Below are 11,323 nucleotides of genomic sequence, written 5' to 3' on the forward strand. Positions count from 1 at the left end.
AGTCTAGGGCACTCTCCTCCATCCTGGAGAATGAGGAGTTCCCTAAAGTATTCTTGGCTTATGATCCTCTTCCTTTTGACCATTCAAATTAGGACTCCATTTAAGGGAATTTACAAATTCCCACTTAAATTCTTTTATCTCCAGGAGTTTCCTCCCCTCCTAGCCATTTGCAGCCCTTTTTGCCTCAACACATTTGAAACAATTACATAATTTTCTCCTGAGGTCACAGGCTAGTAGTGGGACAAACTAGTAGTCAAAGATAAAACATTCCTTAACATGTGCAAATAGGGGTGAGTTTTTTAATGAAAGGAAATGACAAAATGCATCAGCTGTGAAAGGTTGATGGATATGCATAAGGGGGAATATAAGAGAACTTCTTGGTGTTGGGAATAACTCATCCAGTAGCTCTCCTCAATAGAGCTAAAAAAAAAAAAAAAAAAAAAAGTCAGGGTAAAACTATTAGGAGGAGTTAACACATAACTACCCACAAGCACGCTTTCTTATTCTTTAAAGCTTTTAGGGTCTGGAACCTTTATTATCCACTTGAAACAGTATGGGCAAAGAAAGTGGAAAAATTAACTAGAGAAATACACATTATGAAGCTATTTCTACCTCTGTCTTTCTAACTTCATACCAGTTGTTCAACTTCACATTAAATGGCTTATTTTGGATGGTTAATAAACTTGATGGTGAATATCCTACTTTTGGGGTACCTTTACTTTAGGCTTCAAACCACGGATACATGTTACCAGGGGAGAAAATTGTTCCCATGGTGGAAAGACAGGTTAAAAGTGAGGGATAACAAACATGTAGAAGAAAACTATTAGGGTCACTGCCCTCTCAGGGTTCATCATCTACCCAGGAAGAAAAGCAAACAGGCAGAACCCCATCACCTGTAATGATTGTGAAGTTTCAAAGGAACACAGCAAGAAAAAGGTCAAAAGGCCTGGTTGAATTTGAGAACTGTTTCTTCTTTGTTACAATGAACCAGAAATACAAGATTCTATTGAAACTGGAATAGCTGACAAAGATATGACTGAACTTTAAAACTTCAAGAGAAAGAAAGAGATAAGCAAAGTTAATGTGGGGGATAAAATCCAAAGTTGTTCTAGACTGAAAACTGTTTGGTTTTTAACAAAGATAATAGCACTTCTAAGGTGTTCTCAGAACCCACCTGGCAGTTACCCTGCAGTAATTCTCTCACTCCCCTCCCCTCTTAAGAATCTGCCAAACACTTGCTGCAGGTAAATAGATTGACCAATATTACCCATTTTGTTAATGATACAAGTACAGAAGGAAAGCTTCTGTATCAAGAAAGATGGCTTATTACTATGGATAACACCCTGATCTATGTGAGGTATGGACTTGCACAATAAAAACCTGATTACCATTGGTAACTTATTATAGGATTGTTACCTGGTCCCCAAGGTAACAAACTAGCTCCCTCACCATTGCTGCAGTGTGTCTTCTCCCTCCAGATTTTAAAAAGTTTTCTTTCTTTTTTAAATTAAAAAAGTTTTCTTTCTTTTTTAAAAAGAGGCCAGTGAGTGTGTAAGATTTAGAACAGAACAATTACTATTTCTTTTTATTGCCCTCTCTTTAAAACCTCTAAACTGAGGAAGAGCTTCAGTAAGGTTTGTGCTAGACTTTTCTCTAGGGCCTTAGTGTAGTGCCTAAAGACTGAATGGGGACAATATTAACATGTCAGTGCATATGTGGGTGATGTGGGGGAGGAGGCAAATTCCAGTTACCAGGCAGTCACATTCAAGTTCAGAGGAGTATAGAAAAAAAATATATAAAACCAATTCAAAAGAAAAGAAAACAAACAAAACACAAACGTTTCATCCAACACAGTATCAAAAAATAAAGGAACACACAAAATGTATGAACTGGTGGTTGAATAAAGTCCACAACCTATTATGATAGATCCTTCCAGCATCTGTCAGGTCTTCTTATTTGTTAGCTCAGGGTCCTTACAGATGTAATGAACTTGAAGAATTGTCTCTAAAAGGAAGGGTTGGCCTCAATCATTGGTCTCAGGGTCTGTCTGAGCCATATATGCATCTAGCTCAGCATCCAGGTGTCCTTTTGTTTTAGACATATACGCATCCAATTGGTTGTCAAGCTGCTCCTTGGTCAGTGCAGGTCGGGCAGAACCTCTACCTCGTCCACGACCTCTACCTCGACCACCAAAGCCCCCTCGTCCTCGGCCCACCATGCCTCGACCTGATCCAGGGAAAGAAAAAAAGAGTTACAATGAAATGTGTAATGAAGCTTTTAGGTTGCTTACTGTAGTGGATATGCTCTTCATGCCAATAAAAAAGGACCCTAACAAATAAAAATGAAGAGGCAGAAGTTAAAAAAAAAAAAACAATTCTGTTCAACAAAATGAACACTCTGGGCAGTAGGCAACTTAGGAAGAGTACACAAATCTTCTGATACAATGAGCACAATGTGTACTGGAATAAAGTTGTTCAAGGTTTGTTTCTTCAGCATGATTTTATCCATTACCTTATGGGTGAAGAATTTATTTTTGCTGAATTCCTTTTTTTCATTACTATACCCTCTTCTCCATGATTGATACTTTAATTAAAACTTGAGACCTGTTGACATCTTATGATCTAGTAGAAAAAATTTAAATCAATAAATCTGAAAAGACATAAAATCTCATAGCCTTGAGATCTTTGCAAATTCACCACTACTGCCTCCAAATAAACAATCTGAGTTGTATTTCTTTTTCCTTTTTGTACATCTAAACCAGACCATCCTTCAGTGTGGCAAAACATTACGGAATACCTCAAAGGTTGGTGTGACCAGAAGCCATTTCTCTACTGTCCTATGTGTAGTTTGACACAGGAACTGTGTGGGGAGATGGGAAAGGAACCAATAAGTAACCCCAGCTGTCAATACATCCTACTCTACCTACCAGTCATGCTTAAGCCAACAAGCAATTAATCATTTAAAAGCATTCACTAAGAAAGTTCCAATTCACTCAATATAACAGCCACTTCAGTCTTGTCCCTAGGGAAACTTGGGAATCAGTTCTAAAAAAAAGTTTGGCAATATGCAATTTCATCCTGCAAACCAAATTTAGCCTAGCATTCACTCAAGAAACCAGACAGTATACAATGAAAAAACAGATAACCCAAGGCATTAGATTTCATTTTCTAAGAGCTCTGGGTCTTAAATTATAGAAAACCTACACAATGACCTTAAGACACCACCTTCATCCAACTAAGTTATGCCAACAGTGGTTCATATGTTGGGAATTTTCTCTCTTGGCCTGGAAAATTTAAAGATCTCACCAGGTCTGGCATTTTTTTGGGGTGGGGGCGGGTCAAAAGGTCATTACTAAAGGTACAATAGGAAGGATGTAGGATATATTTTTTCAAAACTTGGACAAAAGCTAGGAAACCAGCAGTAAATAGCAATTCCATCCTTGCATATGTCAAACCATCATACCTGCATACTTTGGCCAAAAAAGGACTTAAGTCTCAGGGTTCCCCAGTGGCCCAAAGGTTCTTAATATTGATCACCATTCACCACCATCTGCCCAATCTTGTACATACCTGAATTGCACATAGTAGGAGCTCAATAAATATTGGTTGAATTTAATAGTTTTTATCTGGGTCAATTAAAATGAGAATCACAAATTATACAATTTAAACTTGCCAACAACCTGAAAAGAAACTGGTAGCAAATCAGGTTGATGGAAATTATATTCAAATAAAGTGTTTTATATGCCTAACATCAACCTTTGGAAAAACTCTAGGAGAAAACCTCTACACAAAGCTTCTACATTATGAATTTGGATAGAAGTTGTTCCCCCCACCCCCCCTTCCCTAAAGCCTCCTTATGACAAAGTGGAGCAGAAGATGTGCTTAAGTTTTTTAGGGAAATGTAGGGGAACCACATTTCTGAAGATGGTAGCTGACTAACCTCTACCACCGATTCCTCCACGGCCCATTGCTCCTCGCCCTAGGCCCCCTCTCCCAGGGCCTCCACGACCTCGGACACCACCTCTTCTTAATCCCATTCGGGGAGCTACGCCTCGTCCACCTCGGAGCAGGTTTTGACCTTGGAGAGGGGAGACACAATGCACATGCAGGTAAATCCAAGATATATAATAAAGTTTAAATCCCAGCCAGGGGAAGGTGGTAAGGTTTAAATGGTAAGGAATAATTTGGACACTTTCCAGGTTGGCCAAGGCAAGTCTACACTGGGAGGATGGGTGCTTAACTAGAAATTTGCTCTTCATGTGTTAATTTCAACAAGTATATATTGAGCTCCTCCTACCTGCCCCTAATATTCTGGGGAATTAAAATAGTTGACCATCTTTACCCTCAAGGAGCTTACACAATCTTGTTAGGGACAACTCATATACAAAGAATCTGAAAGCATCTGATAAAATGCAAAACTGTATTATGTTCATCAATATTGGTTTTAAAAGTTCTTTATACATGATATATCAGAATATCACATAGCACACAAACAAAAGAAGCTGGCCCATCCAATGAGAAGTTCTAGCCAACCAGAACTTTATATACCTCACAGGTTTCCTTAAGTAAATATAACCTCTTGCATTAGTGAGTGAGGAGGGTGGCAAGTTATTTTAAAATGGTATGGGGAAGATATGGATTACTTCTTATGCAGATCAAAGCCATTTACCACTGCGTAAATTATGAGAAAAAAAATGGATTTACTAAAGAACACTGCATAATATTAAAATCAAGTGACCTGAAAATATAAGTATTGCAGCCAGATTTAAAAATTATATGTCCTGAAGTAACATATGAGATAAAGGGGAAGAGAGATATGGTATAATAAAAGTTTTAAGGACTAACCTCGAAGAGACATTCCTCCCCTTAGCAGGGCTCTTGTAGCACGTCCTCCACGAAGTCCTCCTCGTGGCAAGCCTCTCTGGCCCATGGGCAAACCCCGTCCTCCAACTGCTCCCCTGGCCAAGGGGCCAGTGGGGCGGCCTAACCGTGCCTGGATGTTACTTTTACCTAGACGCTGTTTTAAGCTCTTCTGAAAGGAAAGTTTTGTAGAGGTTAAGATCAGGAAAGAATCCAGAGAGGATGGAGATTCACAGAGCACAAAGAGAAGCAAGTGAGATGCCTTGCACGGAGGGAGAGCCCTACAGTGAGTGCCCTAAGGATTTCCATACAGAAGCTGCTAGTACTTGCCTCAAAAGGAAAAGAAGTTGAGTTTTGGTCAGAAGGAAGCTTGAGTGTGGTCTTGAATTTGGAAAGCATCAAACTACCTGAATATGTTTTGAATTCAGTCATCACACACCAAAATCTCTTCAGACTTTGAGTTTTATTTTCAAATCCTGGCTTTTGTTGGTTGTTTTTCCATTTTTGGTTACTTAACTTTGAGAATGCTATAGGTATCTTAGGGTCAGAGCTAGGACCTCAGAGATCATCTGGTCCAATTCCTTTGTTTCCCAGATGAGGAAACTGAGGTCCCAAGAGTTTTCTCTCAGTGGGTAGTGGAGTTAGGTTTTGAATGTAGGTCATCTGGGTCCAAAACCAAAACATTTCCCACGGTACTTTGCTCACACGACTAGGGGTATACTTGACAAAGCACTATATAAACCAAAAATTCTACCTTCCAAAATTGGGAATTCTGACCTCTGAGAATCATAATATTCATTCTACCTTCTGTTGGCATGTCAATTACAAATTTATTTGAGCTGTGGAAGTTATGACCTAGACTGATTTTCCTGCTTGAAATGTGGTCCTTTGCTTCACTCTCAGGGTTACATTTGTAGATGTTCCTTCCTTTACCTCAGAATTTGATGAATAAACACAAAAAGTTATAAGCTCTCAAACCTTAAATTTCAAAAATCCACAAACGTATGTCTATTTTTCCAACAAGTACCAATATTAATCATTTTTAGTACCAATCAAGCAAATAATCTAAACATTTCCATCTTTAAGACAATTATTGACTACCTTTCTGAGCAAGTCTGTACTAGGCAAATGTGAAGATTTCACAGATCCTTCCTTACAAGGAGAACACACTGGACTGCAAAAGATAGCTCGTCTCAAGAGAGAAAAATGTCCCCTCACAAATGAGATTAAGTGCAGTCTTTGAGGAAAACCAGAGGTCTGATAAATGTTTTTCCATATTTGATAAATGAGATGTCTTTCCATTGTGTAAAGTCATCAACACCCTCAAACCCTTCCTTAAGTTCTCTACAATAGTAGGTACTTTTGATCTCCTCCAGTCATTATATAACAGGCTGGTGATAATCCCCTCAATCTTAATTTTAACAGGTTGCCTGATTATTATGCAGATTTCCCAGACAAGATCAAATATGAATGCAAATTGTTTCTAAGCCAAAGAAGGAGTTTTTGAAGTGCTATCTACCCAATTATAAGATAAGCCATGAAATGAAAAGGTCTGTCTATACAGTTCCTTTTTTTAAAGACCCACCAGAAGTGTGAAGTCAGGGCTCCATTCCAAAAACCCTTTATATTTATTCATTAACAGTCACAAAGGGGTGTTTTTTTTCTTATAGCAGAAACCCTACTTTTTTTTTTGGCCATCATTACTGGCTCCTAAATATTTATAGTGACAATGCATTGATTAACACTCTGTTTAAGTTTCTGAAGGCATATAGCTTTCACTGATAAAATCTTTTAAAATAATCTATAGAGTCTTATCTCCAGGAACTCATCCTCATTTTGAACTCTTTGAAGAAGCTATCCACCACCATTTTTTTTAAATGATAAAAAAAATATTTTGGCCACTCTGTGGTAGGTGAAGCTGAAAGCCTTGCTTATTTTTGGCCAGTGAGCCCAATGGTTCAGAGTGTGTTATATTTAACTAGATCTAAGCACAGCCATGCAGTGCTCCCATGTCAAGTCCTTACAGTTGGATGGCACCGCCCTCCAGACTGCCAGCCACAGCTTGGACATATCCTTCCACAGCCACTCTCCGGACTTGCATACACAGTCTATGAATAATAAAGAGCAGGTTTTACTTCAGATCTAGGTGGAAATATGGATTGTGACTTCCTGGAAATCAGGTGGAAAACCATAATCTCTAATCACATATTCAAGATTTCTTGTTTTCTTCTAGATATAATGTGAGTTTGGGGGAGTGAAGGCATGATACCTTCACCAATTCTAAAATTACTTCCTTTTCTGAGTTACTAAGCATTGTCAATACAAATAAATTGACTATGCAGAATTTATAGATAGGGGAAGGAGAAATAAAAAGCATATTTTCCTAGCTTTTAAGTCATTTAACAATACCTTCAAAACGATCAGAAAATAAAGGGGAGGCAGTAGATGCCAAGATCTTCAATTGGATTTCCTGAGGAAGTTTCAATAAAAAAGTACAAAACACTAGTATCTATAAAATGATCCAGGTCACACTAAACTGTGAAAACCACCCTCCCTCCACCAAAAGACAGTGGGTTACTTCTCCATACTTGTTAACCAAAATAAAATACTTTGAACTCCTTTTTCCCTCCAGAAAATCCTCAGCTCTTACCCTGAGCCACCTTGTAATAATCCACCATATCCTGCATATCCATCAGTAGGGCTGCCTGACAGGCATCACCAGCTGCCTCTGGAGGATTATGACCTACTCTCTCACCTGCTTAAGTTTCAATGCTGCCTGGACAGAGGGTCTATTCTCCATCTGCTGGGCCAGTCTTCTGTTTCTGGCACTGGCTAGCTGCTGTTGCTGCTGCATCGTAGCCCGAATATTCACTGGCATCGGCTGTTTGTTCTTCAGCATATTAGTAAAGCTTCAAGGTCGAACAAAATGGGTGTTTAAATAAAAGCTTTATTACAAAACATTTATTGGCATTTTCATGGCTCTCTAGACCAGGAGCTCCAGATCCCACGAACTTTATGTAAAATGGTACGCTTAGATCAAGGCTGATGTGGGTCAAGGACTCCTCTGTTTCCACAAACGTGCAAGAATCAGAAACTTAGAAATGCAGGTAAGTGCAGTACATTCATTCAAAAGTGATAACAAGGGCTTAGGTTACTGCTTTTAGAAAAGTGGAAGGAATGAAAAACACGCAATAAGCAGATATGGTGATGACAGGAAACAGAAGATGTTACAAAGAATCAGAAAAAGACAAAACAAATACCCTGGGGTGGGGTAATCAGGTAAGTAATTTTAGAGGGAACTGGTCCAAGGTATGCCTTATGGGTGAATGTGGAACAGTTACAGTACCCTTCAAATTCCATGGAAATAATGCCTCCATATCAAAGAGGAGTATATCAAGTTTTCTCATTGTCTCTGTCAATCTAGTTACATGTAAAGAACATTTACAAGATTTTATAATCAATCTCACCACATGCCACCAACTAAGACAGAATCTAGGGCACATAATGAAATTCTTTTTAGAGGGGAGGGGGAGCCCCTTTGCCTATCATTTAATCAGGATAGGAAACCCCTCCCCAGTGAGGAAAATTCATTTACCACTACAGAGTGGCACTTGTTCTGAAACTCTGGTCATGAAGATTGCAGAGGCCAATCTAGCCCAACTGCCTCATTTTACAGATGAGGAACTGGGGTCCAGACTGGTTAATAAATGACTAGCCCAAGGCTACATCCTTTTTAAGTGTCTGAGTTGGGATATGAATGAGGTCTGACTTTAAGTCAGGCCCCCTATAAACCTCTCATTTGGGAACCCTCGGAAGTTAAGTGACCAGACTAAGTTCACACAGCCAGTGGCTCTTTGAACCCAGGTCTTCCTGATTCTGAGGTGGACTTTTCTATCCACCCATACCTGTATGACCCTTCATGCTGAATATTTTTCTTTTTTTCTGGTCTGAGATTAAGGAGGCGCCACTACCAAAGAAGGCTTCATCCTGCCATAACTTTAAAGTCTTAGTAAGTTGCCTGGGGCATTCAGAAATTAAATTACTTGCCCAGGATTATAGTCAGAATATCAGAAGCTGGGCCTGAACTTGGACCTTCCTGACTCTAAAGTCCATTTTCTATCTACTATATGTTTGCATCTCATGGCAAATATTAAGCTGAAGAAAAACAGTTAAAAAAAATTTCCTACTAGTTTGCCATGTGCTACAACATAATTTACTTTCAATTTAATTAGTGGAACAACATAAAAACTCTCAACACAGGTCTTTGTGGTGTTACATTTTAAAGTTTTACTTTCCTGGACTTAAGTGGTATCTCCCTTAATTACCCCAGGTGAGCCTTCTTGAAAAAAATCATGCATTAGTGCAACAACTAAGAATGTGATCACACTCCAATGAGTCCCATCCATGAAAACTCAATGGAACAGAAGAGAACATTTAACAGAAAAAGAAATAAAAACAAAACCTAAAGCAGTGCTGAAAGATGCAGAGATGAAGCAAAGAGGGTGCCTCTTACAAGGTCCAAGAATAGCATTCAAGGGCCTTTGGGCTAAGTTTTGGCCTGCTACCTGCCTCTTACAGGCCAGACCACAATCTTGTCGGCCTTGGACTGGGCAGCAAGCCTCCTACAGCCAGGGTAACATGCTACCGTGCTGCAGCATCCCCTATATCAATGTAAAAAACATGAAGAAAAAGGGAGGGTGTGAAGTGTTTTAATTTAAAACACATCCCACCAGATTAACAGGTAAACAGCTACTGATAATGAGTTTTGAAACATTGCCCAATTTGTTTTGCGTACCATATATGCAGCAACTTAAGAACAGAGGTCCTTAGCCTTCTGTTGATATTTAAGTTAGCTTTAACTTAAAAACTGGGCCAGAAACCAAGATGGTTTTTAGTGTATTGGACCCCGGGGCCAATTTAAGTAAAGTTTTCTTATGTAGGAGTTGAAGTTGCTGTTGGCTGCCTCACCGCTCATTTAGAGACATCTTGGTGGTGCTTTTTAGCACAACTTTCGGAGCTGACTGTGCAGCCATCTTCAAATCCCGGGAATCTGTAAAGGAAAACAGACAGATTAATCAAACAGAAAGGAGGACATTATCTTTCATCTCTATGAGGGGCAGATACAATCAGCAGTTAGGATAGGTATTATGACTTTACTAAGAATTCATTGCTGATTTAAAAAAGAAGATCAAATGAAATAAGCTATGAACAACCAGCACAGCCACATAATAGAAAACAATCCTCCCAACATAAGTTACCAAGTGAGGCCTGCCTTCTTGCTCCTCCTTCAAGAAGAATCAAGTAGTGGTGGAGCTATTAAGCAGAAGCTCCATCATTTGGCTTTCAACTAGTCTGATGCCAGGCTGGATGCTGATTATGACCAAGTTGGGTACTGAACAGACTTTTCTGGGAGAGCAAAGAATTTGCTAGTTGGCAAAGTGCCTTGCCTCTAAGAGATCTCCCAGGGTGCTCTTTACATTACTGCACCTCGAAGGTTCTGTTTTCCTCAGAAACCCAAAGATCTTATTTTCTTTTGTCTCCAAGGAGCACCTGGTACCCCCAAACCAACCATCTATTCAAATTCAATTAATATTTGTGAACCTACCACTCTGTATACACATCGTGCCCCTTGACTCTTCTCAGAAGTTTGGGGCCTAAACCTTTCACCTCTCTTTTCTCTTCTCACCTCAGTCTCTCCTCCAATTCCCTGCCCCTGAGACCCTTTCTCTCAAGTCTCCTCGCCCAAACCCCGTCACTCCCTAGATGCTCCTCCCTCTACTTCTCCTATGCCTCTCGGGATTCCCACCTCAAACGCTCTCCTCCCTCGTTCTCTCCTTCGCGAGCCTGGTTCCCCACCCCCCCGCAGCGCTACAGTCCCCGTCACGTGCTAGGCGAACCCCCATCTCCCGCCCCGCATTCTCTTCCCCATCCCCGCTTTGGTCGTTCCCTCTCTTTCCTCTGCCTCACGCCCTCCTCTTCGCGTCCCCCCAAAAGACTTTCTTTCGCACACACCGCTCCCCCCCCAACCCGGGCCCCCGGTCCGGCCGCGCACGCGCACACGCACCAAAGGACACGGACGCCAGCGCTCCGCCGGGGGCCGCCGCTGCCACTGCGGTTGCGGTTGTGGGGCCGGAGACCGGCCGCGCTGGGCTTTTCTGGGGAGGGTGAAGGCGCTGGGCTGAGCCGAAGGATAGTTAGTCACTTGTGTGACGGGTTGGCTGTTGGGTCCTCGAGTCCGTTCTTCTCTCAATCCGCCCTCCCGCCAGCTGCCGCGACCAACTCTCGCTTGACGACCCGAACAAAATGGCCGCCAAGCTCAGAGCCGAACGGCACTGGCCAAAATGGCGCCGGCGCGTTGGCGTTGACGTGAGACTCGCGCGCGTCGCGAGGGGCGGGGCTTGTGTTGGGCCCCGCCCTCCTCAGAAGTTAGTAACACGTGCGTTCCCTGGGTGAGGACGTTTGAG

The 11,323-nt window shown here is 41.1% G+C and overlaps 1 protein-coding gene across 6 annotated transcripts; it reads right to left on the reverse strand.

Annotated features, from left to right (window-relative positions):
• Positions 1–500: 500 nt before the first annotated feature.
• On the reverse strand, positions 501–11,173 carry LOC123244024 (chromatin target of PRMT1). Of its 6 annotated transcripts, none has more exons than XM_044672261.1 (7): positions 10,924–11,173; positions 9,828–9,909; positions 7,615–7,768; positions 6,884–6,967; positions 4,845–5,031; positions 3,940–4,077; positions 501–2,226 (listed from the first exon to the last, which is right to left on the reverse strand). In XM_044672261.1, exons 2-7 carry the CDS (start codon positions 9,890–9,892, stop codon positions 2,024–2,026), a joined length of 831 nt encoding a protein of 276 aa, XP_044528196.1. In that variant the 5' UTR covers positions 9,893–9,909; positions 10,924–11,173; the 3' UTR covers positions 501–2,023. The 6 variants fall into 6 exon arrangements, with proteins under 6 accessions (XP_044528196.1, XP_044528195.1, XP_044528198.1 ...); XM_044672260.1 differs by lacking the exon at positions 10,924–11,173 and adding an exon at positions 10,465–10,694; XM_044672263.1 differs by lacking the exons at positions 6,884–6,967; positions 10,924–11,173 and adding an exon at positions 10,465–10,694 and having other exon boundaries at positions 4,845–5,028.
• Positions 11,174–11,323: the final 150 nt, after the last annotated feature.

Source organism: Gracilinanus agilis, chromosome 4 (genome assembly GCF_016433145.1).
Source record: "Gracilinanus agilis isolate LMUSP501 chromosome 4, AgileGrace, whole genome shotgun sequence".
NCBI lineage: Eukaryota > Metazoa > Chordata > Mammalia > Didelphimorphia > Didelphidae > Gracilinanus > Gracilinanus agilis.